Source organism: Xiphophorus maculatus, chromosome 1 (assembly GCF_002775205.1).
Source record: "Xiphophorus maculatus strain JP 163 A chromosome 1, X_maculatus-5.0-male, whole genome shotgun sequence".
Taxonomy (NCBI): Eukaryota; Metazoa; Chordata; class Actinopteri; order Cyprinodontiformes; family Poeciliidae; genus Xiphophorus; species Xiphophorus maculatus.
The window spans coordinates 19,266,778-19,286,754 of record NC_036443.1 but is presented as its reverse complement, the minus strand read 5'-3'; the positions used below and the strand labels follow the sequence as shown (position 1 = coordinate 19,286,754).

At 37.8% G+C, this 19,977-nt stretch overlaps 2 protein-coding genes across 6 annotated transcripts in view; both read right to left on the bottom strand.

Moving 5' to 3' along the window:
* Nucleotides 1-590: 590 nt before the first annotated feature.
* On the bottom strand, nucleotides 591-5,401 carry LOC102234741 (dynein heavy chain 12, axonemal-like). 4 transcript variants are annotated; one of them, XM_023337124.1, is made up of 11 exons: nucleotides 5,321-5,354; nucleotides 4,961-5,035; nucleotides 4,685-4,846; nucleotides 3,712-3,764; nucleotides 3,500-3,631; nucleotides 3,262-3,420; nucleotides 2,929-3,174; nucleotides 2,494-2,662; nucleotides 1,872-2,406; nucleotides 1,627-1,780; nucleotides 591-1,510 (listed from the first exon to the last, which is right to left on the bottom strand). In XM_023337124.1, exons 3-11 carry the CDS (start codon nucleotides 4,807-4,809, stop codon nucleotides 1,335-1,337), a joined length of 1,749 nt encoding a protein of 582 aa, XP_023192892.1. In that variant the 5' UTR covers nucleotides 4,810-4,846; nucleotides 4,961-5,035; nucleotides 5,321-5,354; the 3' UTR covers nucleotides 591-1,334. The 4 variants fall into 4 exon arrangements, with proteins under 4 accessions (XP_023192892.1, XP_023192902.1, XP_014330588.1 ...); XM_023337134.1 differs by having other exon boundaries at nucleotides 4,685-4,809; XM_014475102.2 differs by lacking the exon at nucleotides 4,961-5,035 and having other exon boundaries at nucleotides 5,321-5,401.
* Nucleotides 5,100-19,977, bottom strand: part of dnah12 (dynein axonemal heavy chain 12) — a 33,368-nt gene continuing 18,490 nt past the window's right edge. For both annotated transcript variants that reach the window (XM_023337108.1, XM_023337111.1), the window contains 27 exons: nucleotides 19,777-19,939; nucleotides 19,589-19,669; nucleotides 18,859-19,035; nucleotides 18,626-18,757; nucleotides 18,453-18,542; nucleotides 18,216-18,356; nucleotides 17,880-18,121; nucleotides 17,653-17,800; nucleotides 17,404-17,549; nucleotides 17,068-17,282; nucleotides 16,782-16,974; nucleotides 15,736-15,928; nucleotides 15,471-15,643; nucleotides 14,894-15,034; nucleotides 14,609-14,767; nucleotides 14,202-14,497; nucleotides 13,868-14,121; nucleotides 10,428-10,568; nucleotides 10,210-10,347; nucleotides 9,901-10,134; nucleotides 9,631-9,819; nucleotides 8,710-8,813; nucleotides 8,427-8,631; nucleotides 8,178-8,315; nucleotides 8,003-8,094; nucleotides 7,125-7,192; nucleotides 5,100-6,442 (listed from right to left, as the gene is read on the bottom strand). In XM_023337108.1, coding sequence (XP_023192876.1) covers nucleotides 6,249-6,442; nucleotides 7,125-7,192; nucleotides 8,003-8,094; nucleotides 8,178-8,315; nucleotides 8,427-8,631; nucleotides 8,710-8,813; nucleotides 9,631-9,819; nucleotides 9,901-10,134; nucleotides 10,210-10,347; nucleotides 10,428-10,568; nucleotides 13,868-14,121; nucleotides 14,202-14,497; nucleotides 14,609-14,767; nucleotides 14,894-15,034; nucleotides 15,471-15,643; nucleotides 15,736-15,928; nucleotides 16,782-16,974; nucleotides 17,068-17,282; nucleotides 17,404-17,549; nucleotides 17,653-17,800; nucleotides 17,880-18,121; nucleotides 18,216-18,356; nucleotides 18,453-18,542; nucleotides 18,626-18,757; nucleotides 18,859-19,035; nucleotides 19,589-19,669; nucleotides 19,777-19,939 — 4,447 coding nt within the window. In that variant the 3' untranslated portion in view covers nucleotides 5,100-6,248. The remainder of the gene's footprint in view (nucleotides 6,443-7,124; nucleotides 7,193-8,002; nucleotides 8,095-8,177; nucleotides 8,316-8,426; nucleotides 8,632-8,709; nucleotides 8,814-9,630; nucleotides 9,820-9,900; nucleotides 10,135-10,209; nucleotides 10,348-10,427; nucleotides 10,569-13,867; nucleotides 14,122-14,201; nucleotides 14,498-14,608; nucleotides 14,768-14,893; nucleotides 15,035-15,470; nucleotides 15,644-15,735; nucleotides 15,929-16,781; nucleotides 16,975-17,067; nucleotides 17,283-17,403; nucleotides 17,550-17,652; nucleotides 17,801-17,879; nucleotides 18,122-18,215; nucleotides 18,357-18,452; nucleotides 18,543-18,625; nucleotides 18,758-18,858; nucleotides 19,036-19,588; nucleotides 19,670-19,776; nucleotides 19,940-19,977) is intronic.

Sequence of the window (19,977 nt, the reverse complement as noted above, 5' to 3'; positions counted from 1 at the left end):
TCAATATTTCTCATGTTCCACACTTATGATGAGTCCCATACTATTTCCTTTCCGTCGGGCTTTAATTCAGTCAATGATTAAAATGGACATCACCACTTCTCATTATACATTCCCTGTAAGCAGTTGTCATTTTAAAATCATTGTTGAAGACCAAAAAATGATATGCTGGTTTTTACATGTAATTTAATTTTGCAAACTTGATGAGAACTAAAAACAATACAAAACAAAATACACTGACATGCATCAACACTAGAAGTGCTGGAGTTAGTCCACCTTGACTCCACTTTGACATCCAGAGATAGGCCAAATGATCTGAAGGATTGCTTTTGTTCTGTAAATAAGGCCATTACCTTATAAGTACCCTGGTAATGGCCTCAACGCATCTCACAGTTGCACAATTGTTCCTTAGACTTAGACTTCGACTTAGACTGGATAATGCAGCACAACATCAGCTGCAAAAGGTCACATCTCTCCAAAAACACTTCATGTATGCATCAAAACTAGACTGAAGAGCATTACCTACAGGAGATCTGATCTCCTGTTGGTATCATAGATACCCACCCCCAACATGGACTATTCACACTCCTACCTTCTGGCCTGACGGTCAACGACCACATTTACAATTGAAGAATGGATGCTAATTTGAGCCATCAGAGTCGTTGGTTCTTTTGGCACTGTATCAGTAAGTCTGGGGAGAAATCAAAAACCTAGTACTTCTAGTGTCAAACTACACATTCCAATGGGTGTTCTTGAAATGTAATTAAAGTTTAAATACGTTATTTGTGTTAACTTAAATGAAGAAAAAAAAACAATATCATGAACAGGGAGCACATCAAGGTAGTGACTGGCATTAAAAATATGCCTGTTTTAAATGAGTAAACATAGCTACTGCCCTTTTTTCAGGGCAGTTCTTATCAGACCTCTGCATACTAAAATACAAACAAAAATAAAACAACAGAGGCACCTTATGACACAAAAAAGTTTTTTTTTTCATAAAAAATAGAGGGAATATGGGAAATGTGAATTACCCTTAAAACCTACCTGTAAATGCCAACGTAGGAAGTGCACAAAACCTTTAAATTCATTCCACAAATGCAGTTCTTCCTTCCACCACAGAGTAGTGCTATAAAAGCAGATGTATTCAATGCAGGCACATATTATTGTGCCTGCATTGAACTTTTTGTCCTTAGGAAACCCCAAAACAACGCTGATGAAAAGGAATGAATCACTCTACAAGATATTAGTCATAAGATCTAATTATGGTAAAATAGCAGAAATGTAACAAGAACTTATCAGACATCCTGATATCAGTAACATCTTAGACTTTGTCTTCTTCAGAGGCTAACCATGCTCCCCCTACTGTAAACATCAAACTCCTTAAAACGTAGATAGTCTTTCAGTCTGGGAGGAAGAGGAAGGAAGTTGACAAAAACTGGGGCTCTCAAGCGCAGACAGCTGAGGTGCTCCCTTATCCTCAACCGACACAGGTGCTTCAGGCTCCGTGTGTTTCCTGTCAGTCAAAAAGAAAATAAACAAAAGCAGTGAGTGCACTTTAGGGTACATCATTTCTGGCAAGTAAAAAACAAAGAACGGTAATCCATCCATCACAGATAGAAAAGTTCTCACTTTGAATATGACATATTTCTGGCCACTGCTTCTGCTGCTGCAATGTCTCTTTCAGTTTTGGGCAGAATGAGACATGGTCAGTGTAGTCCAGCATGATGCGTACAACCTGACCAGATAAGGGCTTCAACCATGACACTGTTATAACCTCGCAGAACTGTGAAGGGTCAAAAAGGCATTGGATACTTAAATATAAATCTGAAAAAGAAGTCTCTTTTTCCAATCTTACTTTCATGCAAATGTCTCACCACCATGTCTTTGATGACTGAGGTTGTCCAAGGAGCGTAGTCATGAGAACTGTCACCATATGGACAGTCAAAGCAGCGCATAACATCATAACCATGGTTCAGAATCATCCTCAGCATGACTTCATCCTTCAAGGCATATTGCAGGGCTGAGGGGAAGTGAGTGGTGTTGACCCGGGAGTAGTAGTTGACATTTGCTCCGTATTTTAGCAAGGTGTTGATAAGTTCATAGTTGCCCTGTCTGAGGGCCACCTGCAGGCACTTGACAGGATCCTGGTTCACCATTGCTCCGGCCTCTAGCAGTAAGCGGGCGCAATGAAGGTCGTTGTTGGACACTGCAAAAAAGAGGGCAGACCTGCGCTCATCGTCATAGCTGCGGCGCACCCTTGGGTGCAACATAAAGTTTGGGTCAAAGCCAGATTTGAGCAGAATTTCTAAACACTGGACATGTCCTCCAGCAGCAGCAGAATGAAGTGGACTCATTCCACTTTCTTTGATAGCCTGTAGGTTGGTGACTGGGATGAGGATTTCCAGTGCCCTGTTAGAGTCAATATTTAGTGTTAAAATTGAATATTAGTTGGAAACTTGTCTGGAAAATGAGAAAGTGAATTTTGATGTTCCTTACAGTCTGTGTCCATGGTATGCCACACGATGAATTGGCAGGTGCCCACTGTAAAGAGGAAGGTTGGGATCTGCCCCGTGGTCCAGGAGCAAGGAGATGATATCAGGGTTTCCTGAAGCTGCTGCATCAAATAACACAGTACCAGACTCCGACTCTGACCTAACATGGGCTCCTGAAATATAATGTAGGCACCATAAAGACACATATTGAAAAGGTGTTTTGTGGTTTTAGGGCTCTTATTGTCTGCAGTCAAGAGAGGCAGAATGAGATTTTCTGGTATTTGCAGGATAAAGGTAATATAAGCGTTTGTCACACATCTTATCTGTGCAATTGAATGATATATAGTTTGACTTATGCATTTTTCATTTGCATTATCCAACCATTACCCTTCACAAGCTACGCAGGAAGCCAAAAAGGAATATTCATCGCCTTATTTACCTTTTACCAACAGAGTCTCCACCACATTCAGATGTCCGTTCTGTGCAGCCAACGCAAGTGGAGTTTTTATTTTAACATCAAGTGCATTCAAATTGGCACCTGACTCCAACAGCAAGTACACAAAGTTCTCCAAACCCAAAAATGCAGACTCATGTAGAGCGGTCCTGTTTAGTGGTCCTGTTTGGTCTACATTGGCATTGTACCGAAGCAAAAGGGTGGCTAAGTCATACTGGTCATTTAGAATAGCTGTGAGTCAAAGAGAAGGGGAGGAAAAACAACAGTCAGAATATTAGGCCAATGCTAAGCATGGCAAAATGAGCTGATGTTTGATACCTGCCACCAATGGAGAGTCCTGCTCATCATTTTGAACATCTGGGCTGCAACCATTCTGTAACAGGAATGTGGCGTTCTGTCTCAGCCCATGAACCACAGCAAGAAACAGCGGTGTCTCACCCTTCAGAGTGCGACACTGAGCTGCTCCTGGGGGTGATGCTGGAAGAAAATACCCAGAAGTGAATCAACAAGTAAGACACACTGGAAAATGTGGGTTTCTACAGTCAAATGTTCTCACCTGAAAATATAATCTCAAGTATTCTTTTGTTATCCTGCACTGCAGCCTCATGCAGTGGGATCCATCCCCTCTCATCAACTCTAGACAGAGTCTCAGGTTGCTCTGCTAGTCTATCCAGTGCAATCTCATCCCCTAAATATGAAAATTCAGAACTTCTGATGGTTCACATTTCTCTGAATAAGAGATTAAAAAGTTAAAAAAGATTAGCTTACCCTCCCTGATAGCTTTGAAAATCTCATCAGGGTCTGCGCTGGGCTTCAGATCACTAGTGAATAAGTAATTGCAAACATACAAATGAGCATTTAAACTTAGATTCAGCTAGTACAATAAATATTGTACATGTCAACATTTTCTCAGTAAATGTTTCAAATAAAATTCCCAATAAAAATTTGTGTTAAAAAGAGAATTGCTCTGACAAGCAAGTCCTAGATAACGTTGCTAAATGTAATCAATAATAAGTAAAAACAAAAAACAAAAAAAAAAAACACATTTTGACAGCTTCATGATGTTTCCTGTACCATATTTTATTTGGTTGTAATTTTGATCCATTCTTCAACACAAGCTGCCCTAAAACCTTAAAAGTCCCAGGGGGCCTCTTCCCTACCTTATTTTCACAAGTTTTCAATTGGATTTATGTTGTATGACTGACAGAACTGTTTTGCCAACTTTTGCTCTCTTTCTCTAAATACAGCCAACAATTTCCTCAGCTGTATTTTTTTTATTATTGAGTCATTTATTTATGTATTATTTATTTAGGTAATTTGTACTTGAGTGTCTTTGTTACTCTTTTTATTAAAAATAGTCAAGAGAAGCACTCAGTGCTTCAGTGCTTTCTGAATTTTTCATTATTTTTCTGATTTTTTTTCTTCTCTCTTCCAGATCCCCCAACAGGGCTTACCGTAACAAGGTCAAGAGGGTGTTGAGAGAGCTATTTTCCTTAATCCATCACATGTTTCCAGTGTTAATTAGAAACCTATTTGAGGGCCATTTATCGCGAATAAAGCCATCCATCCATTGTCTATACCCGCTCATGTTTGAAGGCTCACAGGGGGGAATAATTCAGCTATTTGGAGGTGAATTTCATGTCATTATATATTAAAAATATCTTTTTACTGAGAAGAAAATTGGTATGTACAGTATTTATTTTTCTTAATGTAGCCTAATCAAAACTTAAGAGATTCTAACCTCGGATTCAACCCTTTGAGTTTTCTATACTGACTCAGACTCTGTTCAATTATGTATTGCGTCGCCTCATCCTCATCCAGGTCATCCTCTGACTGATAAAAGTCATCTCCTGTTTCAGAGCTCATCTGATTGTCAGGGAAAAACAGTGGAGATAAAGGTGCTCTGAAGGAAACATCCAATAAGCAAACAATAACTTATATATACATGCGACATTAACATTTGCAGTCCTGAGGAAACAATACATTTTAGTCAAGATAGAAAAAGAAGTAGCCATACTTTTAGCTCCACCAAGTAGATTCAGGATATTTTCAATCAATATTCCTTTGCAAGTTGTTGTACCAAACCCAATAACTGTTAAAGCAGATGTTCAGAGAATAAACATTATCTATGTTTCATAAAGCTCAGAGCAAAAGCATGAAGATTTACAACATATATTTGACTTGAGATAGCATTTGTTACATACAGTAGTAATCTCAATGTAACAGAAAAAGTGTCGAAAAGACACCAAAAGTGAAATCAAATTCCTACATCAGAGCACAGAAATGTAAAAGGACAAAAGTACATCTTACAAGGTTAGAGACCCATAACATTGACAAATTAATTTAACCAGCTAAAATGTTCCTGTTCAGTGTTTACCTCAAGCAAAATGGCTGTTCTCCCCTGGCAGTTTTCACACTAGTAGCCAGTGGGGTCCTGAGTGCACACATATACTGCAGCTATTTATAGCTCCCTCCCACCATAAATATCAGATCACAGGGTTTTTACAAACAGCACCCCACGCTGACCCACATAACACTGTAAACAGCTGACCAGTTTAAAGATATCTTCAAATGTTGCTTACTTGATATCTTGATAACAATAATGAAGTCCTTGATAACAGAAACAAAAAGATATTGACCTTTCAAACTCTATATAGATTGATTTGAAATCATAGTTTTTTTTAGTTGGTGTACATCACTGACATTTGAGCTGACATACCTATGGTGTGTGTAAGCTAACAGATCTAATCATCAGACAATAAGCAATTTTTTTTTTTCTGGAAGAGCGCAGGCTTTACAATCTTGTGTTTCTAGCAAAACTTGTTTTGCAACATCAAAACTCTATGACTGATTTTCATCCAGTACATGTCTACAACTATACAAAGCTATTTATAGCTTCTCATTGCAAAACTGAATGAAAATATTGAAAAATTTGCCACTTTTGAGTGTCTCATCATGTAAGTACTTATGACATACTGTAATTCCTAATACTATCATGCATGGCAGAACTTTGGAGAAAAAAATACAGTCTGTGCAAAGATCAAATTGAAGCATTCAAGATGTTTCCATTAACTGATAAATAATATTGTAGACTATTTTTTCTTTCTTTTTTTTTTAAACATCATTCCAACTTTCTGGTTTGATATATCATAGCAACTACCCGGAAAAAAAAGTACTACCAAACAGTGTCTCATGCTCCATAACAGACATATTTGACAATTTGTCCAATGCAGGAATTGTATTTATTTTCATACACCAAAAACTATTATGCAGTAGTTAAATCTCCAGCAAAATATAATCTGCCCTCAGTCATCAAGCTGGCACAGCATGGCCACACCACGCTTAATCCAGTGCTGCGGGCGCTTGCTTGTGGGCAACATCATTGAAATGACAAAATTGGTGGAGTGTCCTGTGGTAGAGAGAGTCCCCTTCCTCTCACTGGTCTTATAAAGAGGGCAAACATACAGTTGGTCAGGTGGAGTGGTACTGCCCTTTTCAGCTGTGTCAGAGAGAAGTACACAAAGTAATGAACAAGCAAATAAAAAAAAGGTAAGGACAAAGATAATGAAACAATTAAAATTATAAATAGAATGACAAAACAAAATTGGAGTTGTAAAAATAACTTAAAAAGGTATCCACACCCCTTGAATATTTTCATGTTTTAACTTGTTACAACTGTAATTCATTTTACGTAATAGACAAACAAAAGCTCATACGTGGTTTTTAAAGATATTTTACAACTGAAAATTTGTAAGTGTTTTAAAAGTTTCAAAATATGTGTCTGTTTTGCAAATACTGGTCAAAAATAACACTCTATAGACATCTGAAGCTTGTTCCAAAAATTGTAGCTTCAAATAAAATTGGAGTTATAGTTACAAAGAAAAGTTTAACAAAGCATTAACTCAGTGGGGTGTCATCACATTTATCAGGTGTAAATAAAATTACATCTTTTAATTTAAAATTCCATATCACCATAACACATTACTTAAAATATCAAATATTTGTCTATCACATAAAATCTCAATAAAATACAGTCAAATTTTGGGTTTCAACATTACAAAATCTGAGGAAGATCAAGGGCTATAAATACATTTGCAAAGACATAATTTAAAACATAAATTACATTTAACACAAGTTTTGAATACTGGGACTTGTGATGGGTACAGAAAGGCCAGACTTACTGGGTTGTATCCAAATGATGGGCATAGAGTCAAACAGTATTTTGGGGTACTGCTCAGCCAGGACTCCACTGATGACAGAAAGATGAACAAAAGTATGATGCAAAGATGTTTTTCTGCATAAACTAAACGTGCCACATTACTCCAAGTTCCCAGATACGACATTTATAAGTTTGATGCAGTGAAAAATGTCACTCTGTAGTCCAAGTAAGGCCTTGGTTTTAAGCTACCCATTGACGTGGTTCGTTAATCATGTTGTACAAAGACCCCAAGTGTACTTGAGACATCACAGGAAAAGATGTAAAAGGTTCCCTTCAGTCTGCTCATCAGCCTCATGCAGAGATGGATAATGAGGTAATCTACTTGAGCTCATTTAAGTGATGGTGGTGGCTTTTATAGTTACTTTCAGTAACTATAAAACTGCTAAACTATTTTTACTGAGAGAAAAAACATGATGCGTGTCTCCTGCTCACTGGATCATTAATAATCTGAAAACAGTTCCTCTTGTAATTTTGGAAAGCTCCCATTATAATGTGGTGATTTTTAACACGAGACTTGAAATAGCTTTCTCTGTGTCTACTTTTATGTTCACTCTGCATGTTTAAATATTCCGTGCAGCCAATCCTTACATCGTGTAGATATTTTCTGAAGAGTTTGAGTTCAGAGAAGCGCAAGGCCATTTGTCAAAGTTATGTTGTTGAAGACATTGTGCTTGTGATTGATGTCTTGGCAAAAACTACAAAAAACGCCACAGGTGACAAAACTCACATTGTTTTAAATTCATTCCATATTTTGCACTTTGCACTGCAGAGCTGTACATTTGTTTAGAAATGTTTTGGTACACATCTTGTCCTACTTTAAAACCAGCTAATTACATCTACCTGTCTCTGTCCCATCGAGCTCCATCGACAAACAATCCATGAACGTAGACACCATCGGCGGGTGCCGTCTCTGAAGTATCGAAAGAGAGAACCTGGAGTATAAAAACCAAACAACTGATTTTAGAAAAATCAGACTGAATATTTGACACATGAAGTCACAGCGGGTGTTTTATACCTCAAAATCAAACCCTAAAAGATCAATGGGGATATGGTATTTCCTGGCGTAGTTTTGCATTGCCCCAGTTAGGAAGGCCTGGGTAAAGAAGAAGCCAGACATCCAGAACACACAGGGCTTTTCGGTTTCATACCAAGCCTACAGGCAAACAAAGTAAAAGTGAAAATAGAATAAAATTTTAAAAAACCTCATAGTTCACCTTTTGCTTAAATAAAATTTGCTATATGCAATTCTTGTAGGATTTTTTACCTGTAAAAACTTAAGCCTAGAAAGAAAGTCATTGATGTAACTGCCCAGGGGCTTCAGGCTTGGGTAAGAGCGATTTGCCCATTTCTCTGGGACCTTCCCGACAATCAAACTGCCTGCAACAGCCTCCAGATCGGCATCCATCACCACTAAGCCCTTAATAGCTTTCAAAAGGTTCTGTAGACTCACACGGATGGTACTGTACAACCTGAGAAACCAAATCAGGAGTTTTAAATTACGTAGACTGATTGGAGATTTTAGCTGAACAATCGTTCATTGTTCGTACGTGTTATAGCGCTCCATTTCTTGGACAAGGACTGTGTTCATACTCTCTTCATAGCGGACAGGGAACTTTAGGAGAGCTGCTTCTGTGTCAAAATTATTCGGAAGCTGGAAAAAAGACCAAATGTATAGACTGAATTATAGATCGTCTTTGTAATAAAAAAAAACTGAATAATCAAATTAAAAATACTTTTAATAAGCTGCCAGCTATTTTTAAAAAGTGATTGAAGTCTGTACTAGGCTAAACAAGAATGTCCTCATATGTTTCAGTTCGGTGAAAAAAATGTTCATCTTTTATTTGCAAACGTCACTGGTTAGCAGTAAAATAAACCAAAACTAGAAAAATCTACGAGGCAGAGAGAAATGCTGGCACTTTGTGCAATAATCCTAAATCCAACTATAAATATGACAACATGGATTCAATAAAAAAAAACATCTTATGTATTTGCTAAAAATTTTGTCTTCTACATTTGATTAGACTTATTTTTAAGAGCAAACATATATAAACATGTCTACTACTAGTCAATCTGTGTTTCCATAATTCAGATACAGAAATGAAAAAATATATATATAACTGAGGATGGTTGCTGTTATCCTCTATACCCTTAAAACAATAAAATCCCATCTGATCATTGTTTTGAGGTATGCAATAAATGTTAGGAGAAACTAAACAGTTCATTCATTGCTTTAGTAACAACTAACAGAACATTTTATAATTGATCCTTTTAACTTTGAAATGGCCAATGCCAAGTTATGGCATTGGCATCAAGGTCTGTCTTCCTTCCACTAAATGACATTAATATTAATTACATTGAATAATAAATTAATTGGTTTCATTTATTTTTGCAGTTGTTGACATTTATATGTGCATACTGATGTTAATAACACAGTGATGAATGAAAGACAAGTTTGAGTTGGTTTATACCTGGGTGAGGATGTTATTGGCTATATCAAACAGGGTGTGATCACCCCCAGAGCTGCTCCCTCCATTCTCCCCACCACCCTGAGTGAGTAGCAGTGAATCAAACAACAGCTTTGTCTGCTGCAAATCTTTGGAAATGTCTACATTTTCATGCATCCCAAACACCTCTGGATTTTGGCTGAATGGAAGATTCTGAAATACAAAGTTAATGTTACTCATACAGTTTAGGGGAAACAGGGGGAAAACATTTACCCACATGAAGAATATGTATACCTTGATAAAGAGAACATAATCATCATAGCTAGATTTGGGTGGAGCAAAGTAATCACCACTGGGTGAGAAAGGGTAGCGAAATGTCTCAATGATGTCTTTGTTGTAGAAATCAGCCAAGGTTGTCAGCAAGAGCCGCCGGTCCCAGTCATCTGTCACACGGCCACCGTAGTTACACTCTCCAGTCAGATATGTTATGGCCTCTAAGGGCACCTCCTCATACTCATTTATAAATAGCTACAGAGATAGGAGGTGAGAGTTGTTTTGAATTTGTGAAGATAAAATCTCCACAACCATTCTTGAGTAAAATACCTGGAGTTGTCTGATGCTTATCCGGAGGTCAGACTCATTGAAGCCATAGGGAATATTCCAACCCAGTGGGCCAAACTTTTTCCTCTCCTGAACAAGTGCATGGAAGAAGCACAATCCAAACAGAAGCTTTTCCCAAATCTAATGAAGGAATCCACAAGTTATAAAAGGCCCTCAGTGCAACAGATGAATTTTAATTAATAGATCCCAGACTAACTCACCAACTCCTTCTTGGGGCAGTTATTGAAGAAGTTTGGGTCAGACACAGGGTCAGATAAGTAAGACTGCAGGAGGTTGAGACGGAGTCCAGTAGGGGGCTCATTGGTCATTTTCACCCCATTCTGAAGGATAGTCACTGGAAACTGATTTCAAATATACACATTTGGTAATTTTGGCTTGATCTTTTTCCACTATAATATGTAATCAGATAAAACAGTTTACCCTAACTGTTTGAAATTGCGTATTTATGTATCAAGCCTTGCAAGAGTATTCACACCCCCCAACTGCTTTCAGATTTTGTCAGGTTATACCAACCACAAACTTTATTGTACTTTATTAAATGTTTTTGTGACAAGTCAACAAAAACAAGTGCATAACTGTGAAGTGGAGGAGTTTGCCTGATTTGGCCTGGACTTTTACTGGCCCATTGTAACACATTGACATCCTTTGATGTAAACCATTCTATTGTAGCTCTCGCTGTATGTTTAGGGTTTCTGTCTTGCTGGTAAACCTCTGACTCAGTGTCAAGTCTTTAGAAGTGTCTTTCAGGTTTTCAAAGATAATCTGCCTTCATTCCGCTCCTTAGTATTTGAGTTCGTCTTCCACATTTTTACAGACCCTTAATGGTCTGTGGCAAACTGTTAACATAGTAATATGTGTCTTTCTTTTAATAATGACTTATAATGACTGTAGTTGAGTAAACAGATTTTTCCACCCTTGCCACAGGTCCTCCAGATTTGCCATAAAGCTCTCGGCTGCTTTGCTGATTTTGCTCTCATTGCCCAGCCTGTCAGCTTAGACAGACAGCCATGTCTTGGTTAGTTTGCGGTTGTTCCATACTTTCTCTGTTTTTGACAATGGATTAAAAACTATTTAATCCATACAACAATATTGTTGTATGATCTGTCCACGCTTTTAACTTTTCCGCTTTAAACCCAAGGACCTCTCCAGTTCCTTGTGTGTTATTCAAATGTAAAACAACCAAGTTTAGAACAAACATCTGAGGCCTTCACACAAAAATGTGTTTATAATGAGATTAAATTACACACAGGTGGACTTTTTGTACTAACTAGGTGACTTCAAATACAATGGAATTTATTATGTCATTTTACAATAAATGGGCTGAATAAACACCACACTGAAAACTATGAGGGGCCGTTTAGGACAAAATTTACGTTTTGTCTCTCACACACTACCAAAAACTCTTGCATACTCCAAAAAAGTAGCCACGCACACTCCAAAAAATTACGTTTTGTCTCTCACACACTACCAAAAACTCTCGCACACTCCAAAAAATTACGTTTTGTCTCTCACACACTACCAAAAACTCTCGCATACTCCAAAAAAATAGCCTCGCACACTCCAAAAAATTACGTTTTGTCCCTCACACACTACCAAAAACTCACGCATACTCCAAAAAAATAGCCTCGCATACTCAAAAAAATTACGTTTTGTCTCTCACACACTACCAAAAACTCACGCATACTCAAAAAAATAGCCACGCACACTCAAAAATTACTCACGCACATTCAAAAAATACTCAAATTGCGTATACACACACTACTAAAATGTCACACACACACACACAAACGTTAACTTTCTCGCTCACATACACTACTACCAGCTCGCGCACATACACACAAACGTTAACTTTCTCGCTCACATACACTGCTAACAGCTCGCACATTCACAAACGTTAACTTTCTCGCTCACATACACTGCTAACAGCTCGCACACACACAGACGTTTATCTCTCACATACACAAGACTAAAGTTGAACACACACACAGTACTAAGACTCGTTTTATGTATGTGTGAGAGCGACACTCTTTATGAATGTGTGAGAGTTGTCACGGAAGAGGCGGGGCATAATTTTTGGATCAAACTGCGCATGCGTAGATCCTAAACTATAAGTTTCGATTGTTGACTCACTGTATGTTCTATTACTTAGTATATTTGTGCTTTTAAATATATATAGAACGTTTAACTTTCTTGTAGATTAAATGTGCTATAGAAATAAATGAATCTGATTGATTGATTAAAAATAGCAAAATTGCTGTAGTACAATCTGTCCACTGGGTGCCAGATTGTAGCACTGCGGGCAGTCGTTGAATCGTTTAATGCGCCTGTCAAAGTGCTGGTTGCCTCCGGAGAAGATAGAATGGTGTTTAAAATGGCAGCTGCCTGACCAATTCTCTCTCGTTTCGAATTAGAGTTAGCCATGTTCGGTATAGCAAACTCTTTCTTCTTCGGCACTAGTTGGCGCCGGTTAATAATTCCTGTAATACTGGCACCCAGTGGACAGATTGTACTACAGCAATTTTGCTCTTTTTAATCAATCAATCAGATTCATTTATTTCTATAGCACATTTAATCTACAAGAAAGTTAAACGTTCTATATATATTTAAAAGCACAAATATACTAAGTAATAGAACATACAGTGAGTCAACAATCGAAACTTATAGTTTAGGATCTACGCATGCGCAGTTTGATCCAAAAATTATGCCCCGCCTCTTCCGTGACAACTCTCACACATTCAAAAAGAGTGTCGCTCTCACACATACATAAAACGAGTCTTAGTACTGTGTGTGTGTTCAACTTTAGTCTTGTGTATGTGAGAGATAAACGTCTGTGTGTGTGCGAGCTGTTAGCAGTGTATGTGAGCGAGAAAGTTAACGTTTGTGAATGTGCGAGCTGTTAGCAGTGTATGTGAGCGAGAAAGTTAACGTTTGTGTGTGTGTGCGCGAGCTGGTAGTAGTGTATGTGAGCGAGAAAGTTAACGTTTGTGTGTGTGTGTGTGACATTTTAGTAGTGTGTGTATACGCAATTTGAGTATTTTTTGAATGTGCGTGAGTAATTTTTGAGTGTGCGTGGCTATTTTTTTGAGTATGCGTGAGTTTTTGGTAGTGTGTGAGAGACAAAATGTAATTTTTTTGAGTATGCGAGAGTTTTTGGTAGTGTGTGAGAGACAAAACGTAATTTTTTTGAGTATGCGAGGCTATTTTTTTGGAGTATGCGTGAGTTTTTGGTAGTGTGTGAGGGACAAAACGTAATTTTTTGGAGTGTGCGAGGCTATTTTTTTGGAGTATGCGAGAGTTTTTGGTAGTGTGTGAGAGACAAAACGTAATTTTTTGGAGTGTGCGTGGCTACTTTTTTGGAGTATGCGAGAGTTTTTGGTAGTGTGTGAGAGACAAAACGTAATTTTTTGGAGTGTGCGTGGCTACTTTTTTGGAGTATGCGAGAGTTTTTGGTAGTGTGTGAGAGACAAAACGTAAATTTTGTCCTAAACGGCCCCTCATAGAAAACCATGCTTCCTTTACAGTTCTACTTCACATCAATCCACCACTTTCTAAATCCTCAAAAACGCATTGAAGTGTGCAATACTTCGAGGGTTATAAATACATGCACAAAATATTGTGCATGTATTGAGTGAGCCTGTACCTTAGGTGATGGGTAGCTTGTGAGCCAAAGGCGGAAGTCTAGGTGGCATGTCGCAGGGCTGAAGTTCTCGCAGATTTTTTCTAAGCTTGTCATCCAAGAAACGGCCAAGTGACAGTTCTGCAAGCACACCCATGATCCCTCCTCCATGGCTGTTGATATCATTTTAGAAGCAATAGGACCCTGGCCTTGACCCAGAGAGATAGCCTGGAACTTGTTGCCGCTCATTTTCTTGTCATTGGCAAACTTTAACAAGCCTACAGGAGGACATTGTTATTTTTAATGAGATGTGCTTAAAAGCTTTTTGAAAATCTATCTTTTGTACTGACAAACTCACTAGCCATGGGGTCGGCTCCTGGAGAAAGCACAAAAACAAGTGGGATGGTGGAGTTGGAGTCCAGATAGCTCTTACCCAAGTCAAAGGGAGGAGGCTGGACAAATTTCTTCCCCAGATTGGAAGATACATATTTAATCATACCTGGCACCATCTTATCAGGTCTAAGACATCGAATAACGATCATTTTCTGCAGGGTACTGAGTTGGTCACACCAAGGTGCAGGCAGAGGAACATTGAAGGGCTCCTTACTGTCATGAATAGGCTTAAAGTCATCTGGATTATTGATGAAAGCCTCTCTGTGCAGTTAACAACAAACAAATTCATTATTTACAAGAGAGACCATAAAAAATGGGTATATGGAAAGAACAGCTACCAATGTATCTGGTTGAATAATTACTGCTTTTTACTTTATGCCTTGTAACCCATGCAGTTCATTGGCTCTGCAGATTTCATCCCAGCATTTTTCCTGCAGCCAGCTGGAATCTGGGTTAGGAACAGTGTTCTTCAGACCTACTCCTCCGGTCAACAAGAACATGAATTCTGAATGTTCAAGTTCCCCCTTTGCTCTGAGAAAGTATTATAATAGGAGTACAAAGACACAAATATACAATACATAAATTTGATAATTCTACATAGTCTCTTACAAAAACAAAACAAAAAGTGAATAAAAGAAACATTGCTTTGTTACTTACAGGAGCAAATTGCAGCAGAGGAGAAAGGAGAAGAGGAGTTTGTCCTTCTCAAAGAGAGATCGGCAGATGTTGCAGTACAGGTTGAAGGTGAAGTGATCAATTAAATACTGAAGTCTTCTCTCCAGAATCTTGGACTTGTTACTAATCAGTAAAAACAAAATATATCTAAGTTCAGATGGAGAACAGTCCTCATCTTTCTCAAAGAATATTAAAGCACAGCTATTTTTTTTCTAAATGTAGAAACCAAGTCTTTAAAGGCCAGTAACTAGCTTTAGTTTTTAATGAAAGACATTTATTTTTTCTAATGGTGTTAAAATGGTACAAAATCAAATTATTTATATGTAATTTATGTGTGGTTAACTGATAAGGCACAATGTGTGTGACTTTTCAGTTAAACTGTTAAAAATATTTAAAATAATGACAAAATCAAAGCACTTTGGATGAAGAAAAAACGCGGTTCACAATCTTATTCTAGTTAACCAAGCTTGTGTATTTATTTTCTTTTGTCAAATGAGTATTCTCAGATTGTGTCATGTGCAATGAGCAACTGTTAATCATTTGCACGTATATAACTCACCTGTCTTGTATGGAGTTGACGTAGAGATTCACAAACCAGCTTAGAGAATATTGATACATAGGGTCTATGTTGGTCAAATCAGCGATACTGAAGAACAGGATAGATGAGTGCTTGGCAATAGGTCTGTAACCTTCTCTAGATTCTGCGATCTTGATTTCAGTTTTCTCTGCAATCTTGGAAATGAATACAACGAAGGGGACATAAGTTACCTTATAGACTCATTAAACTATCCTTCCTAATTTGATTTGTTTTGTATAATTTATACCAGTTGTTTCTTTGTAATCTCATTGGACATGATCTTTGCAGAGTCAAGAATCTGAATAGCACTCTCATCCTCCAGAATATTCCCCTCAGAAGACTGTAACGTTTCAAGGATTTTGTCTTCAATTTCCTTTAATTGTCTCTTATTATCAGCTGACTGCAGAATCAGTGCGTTTCTCTCCTCTTCCAGCTCTGGCCTGTAGCACACAAGAGAAATTTGTGTTTCTACAAGCTGGCTGCTTGCACAGACATAGCTCGAGATTTTTCAAATAAGGTTTTGTTAATAAGGTGTAAGCAAGTAATATCTTACCCAAAGCATGTAGCTCTGAGACTTCATTTAGTATAACAATTAGGAAGGTGGGCCGAGACCAAAACTGACTTTCACCATCTTAAATGACTGCATCTCCAAACACATGATCAAATCAATGAACAGCAGTTTGTGACTCTTTAAATCATTGTCGTAACTGTTACGCAAAAGCTAATTATTATTTAGGGTGGAAGAAGTACTCCATAAATGACCTTCCTTTGTGAAATACAAAACATAAAAAATAATTCTGGTGAGATTATGACTGTTAATAGAAGCAAAACGAAGTAAAAATCCAAATTATACCAGCAGTTTAAGGCGAGGATATTTTATTGATATTTTCACTGTCTTTCTCTTTTTATTAGGTAGTTACTCTGACTAGAAATAAATACATCACATTTTTTGTTCTCTGTATGTGTTTCACACAGAATATCACTGGTGGCAACCAGACTCCTTCCTTGATTTTCTAAGAAAATAATAAGAATCAGCTTCTGTGTGAAGAATCACACAATGTAAACAAAATGATGGGTTAAAGAGTCATTAAAGGTTGTTTTCATAAACCAATTAGACAGTCTTAACACAATAAAAGTCTGCTTTGGTCTCTGGCTCTCTTGGATTAGCTGTTAGCTCCAGCTTCTGGTACCAACCTATCTAGATTTAGACTACGATTAAGAAAACCTCAAAAATCCAGCATTTTCCTTTTGACTTAATCCAGTGGTGTAAAAATAGTAAGCATTTAATGCTACCTCTCCTTAGCAACTACAATCCCCAGCAACTGGTCCTCCAATCCCTCTGGTGTGATCATGAAATTGAGTAGAGACACTTTGGTAGACAGTTCTGGCAGGTAGTGTGGGTTCCTCAGCTTTGTGGTGATGTAGAAACGGAAATCTTCTGAATACTCAATCACAGTCTCACCAAGCCTGATGCAATTTACGCCAGCTATGTAAAATCAAGAAGTTTGTAAACAGAGAAAATTATTTTGTAATTTTAAATTACAGATGGTCCTGTGGTTGCCATTAAGACTCACGCCACCTTGTTTGAAGATTTGTTTAAGCAGCAGTGGTTCCAGAGAAGGGTCTAGCTCTTCTCCTACATTTTCCAGCAGTAAGGGTGTTCCAAATTGGATGCAGTTTTCTAAGGTTCTTATGTAGTCTGAATCTGTTAACTTGATTGCACTCAAGTTATTTTCCTTCTCTGAATTCTTCACCCACCTGTTGGCTTGACCCTGAGGGTCAATCATTAAAGGCCTACAAGAAAATCAGATGAACACTATGTTTACATTTAATCAGAAGTAATATTTCTTTTCACACTACTTTTAAGTAAAAATAAAAAATCTTTCAGCAGTAGATTAGAGAAACAATGACATACCATCTGCGTGAATTACTGACAATGACACCATTATCAATAGAGAAAGAGTCACTGGGAAGGCCTGCAATGTTCCAAGCTCTGATTTTTATGGGATCTCCCAGAGTTTTACTGAGAGAAAAGTCATCTGATGATGGAATATTCTTAGACTGGACACATGTACATTTAGGACAAAAAAAAAGAAATAATAAGCAGTTTAAATATATCAGCTATGAAAGTGCAATAATAAAGGAATAAAGGGAGGGCGATTACTTGACAGAGAGAGGTCCATGTCTTGGTGCAGTTATGTCTAAATCCAGAAGTAAAAGCCCCCAAGTAGGCAATGACACCAGCGGAAATAAGAACATCTCCAGTCAGGTTGTCATATGTGTTCTGTAGGTCATCTGCAGCTTTTGACCATCTAGGGATCAACAGATCACAAAATAAATCAACCGCATGCATTCATGACAACTGGAGAAAACTTGCAACATCACAGTGACCTGGTCTTCTCTCCACCAAGACCTCCAATTAGTTTTTCAGCCCGTTCCAGCTTCTTGGCACACAAATCCACTTGGTATTCAAGCTGAGCTTTCTCCTCTGTTTTCTCTTCGAAGGTTTTTTGAAGTGATGCTAGGCGGTCCTCGACCTCCTTCAACTCAGATCTCTTCTGGTCTAGAAGAGCGATAGTGATAGCCAGGGACTCCTGAGCCTCAGCAAGACTCTGCTTCTTTGGAGCAACAACCTAAAATCAAAAAAGGATTTGTTGACTTATATAAGAGATAGAAACTTGCATGCAAGCATTTAGAAAAGGCAATGAAGGACCAAAATCTCTACACCTTTGCCACTCTGTCATAAACCTCTATTGCTTTGATCCACTTGCAGAGGCCTTCTGCAGCAGATGAGGCTTTAGCCACTTTGCTGGGGTCAAAGTCAGGATTCGTCATGTACTCACTTCGAATTTTTTGCATCACAGCAATCTGTAATTCAGCAGTCAGGGGGCTAGTTAAAAAACATTCATTTTTGAGACATTATTTTTAAAAAATATTTAATTGCTGTAATTTTATGACACTTACTGGAATGTTATCCTTATCATACTCTTTGAGATCTCGTAAAAAGTTCATGTCACCCAGTAGTTTCTTGCTTGGACCCCAGAAATCAAAAACCTAGGTCATAAAAACCATAAGATTGTACAATGAGTAATTGATAATCAGAACATTTTGAAAGTTCTTCTTATACTTTGTGTCACCTTTTTTCCAGTCCCAGCTGGATCAGCTATCTTATCTGGTTTTATGTCCTTCATCACGCATACAGCTGACATCACCAGCTTCACTCCTGATGGGGGATTTTTCATTGACTTCACAATAGTAACATCAGCGGGCTGGAATAAGATAGACAACTTCAAGTATTCTGCTTTCTGAATCGCAAAGATTTAAATGTGAAAATTAGGTTTAAAAATAAATGCAAGTGAAGAGCACCCACCTTTAATGTGTCCAGAGCAGCGACAGCAGCTTCCAGAGCAGGGACGGCTTCTGCCAGTTCACTTTCACACTCATTTTTCAAAGCCTGAGCCTCATTAGCTTTTATAGTTGCTGCCTCTTCATCAACTCGCACAACTTTACTTATGGCTTCTACTTCAACCGATTCTTCTTCTATCACCTGTTAAATCCCATAAAAGATGCATATTTACATCCACACACAGAACCTTTCAAAGTTTTCAAACCACATTTCAAGGCAAGTGTCAGGATCCTGCATTGTTAGGTTGTTTTGTAGTTTGATTTGATTCTAGTTTAATTATTTTGGGTTCTTATTTTTGTTGGAACTGTCTTGTTCCTGTTTTCCTTTAGTTCAGTTCTTTTTAGTGATTCTAGTTATGTTTGTTTCTTGTTTCTACTTATTCTTGTTGCTTTATTTTAATTGTATTTCTTCAGTCTATGTATTCTTTAGTGTTAGATTTATTTCCTGCTCCCTAGTGTGTCTCCTTCTCTCTCCCTCACACCTGCAATTTTTTAAAATCTTTTCTTTAATTAGTAAAACAAGGTTAATTCTTTGGCATTTATTGGTAATTAAATCACTTTAAAATGGACAACAGCAAATTCTTCTTCAAAGACCTGAATATCTAATAGGTTGTCATTATTTTTCTCATGAATGTATAATACTCTAAACTATAATGTTGATGCCGAGATGTAATAAAGGTATGACTGGTGGTTACCTTCATCATTTTGTTGTTCTCTATCTTTGCGACTTCAAGCTTGGGTTGTAGCTCTACTAACTCCTTTTTCATTTCAGCAACCTGCAAAAAGAAAGCTAACCTGTCACCTTCACCCATTATAGACATTTCAAAAAATGTCAGAAATGAAAGAGCAAAACAAACCTGATGAAACGTATTTCTGCACATACCTGAGATTCAGCAAAGGCAAGTTTATCCAGGCCATTTGTATACCTCTGTTTTGCCTTCATGACAGTGTCTCTCCGCCGAGTCAGGAGTTGATAGAAAGTTGCGATCAGCTCCAGGTAGGACGTGGGAGTCACATAATTAGTGCGCCCTAGTTCATCTAGGAATCTAAAATGAAAAAAATAGTGTGACTACATTTTACATTT

What these genes read in the sequence shown, in the direction of transcription:
- LOC102234741 (XM_014475102.2), bottom strand. Translation starts at nt 5,391, where the DNA reads ATGTGTGCACTCAGGACCCCACTGGCTACTAGTGTGAAAACTGCCAGG. An exon ending in CAGTCATCAAAGACATGGTG is followed by an intron (nt 1,781 to 1,871) that starts GTGAGACATTTG and finishes GACCCTTCACAG; the next exon opens with TTCTGCGAGGTTATAACAGT. An exon ending in AGAAATATGTCATATTCAAA is followed by an intron (nt 1,511 to 1,626) that starts GTGAGAACTTTT and finishes TTTGACTGACAG; the next exon opens with GAAACACACGGAGCCTGAAG.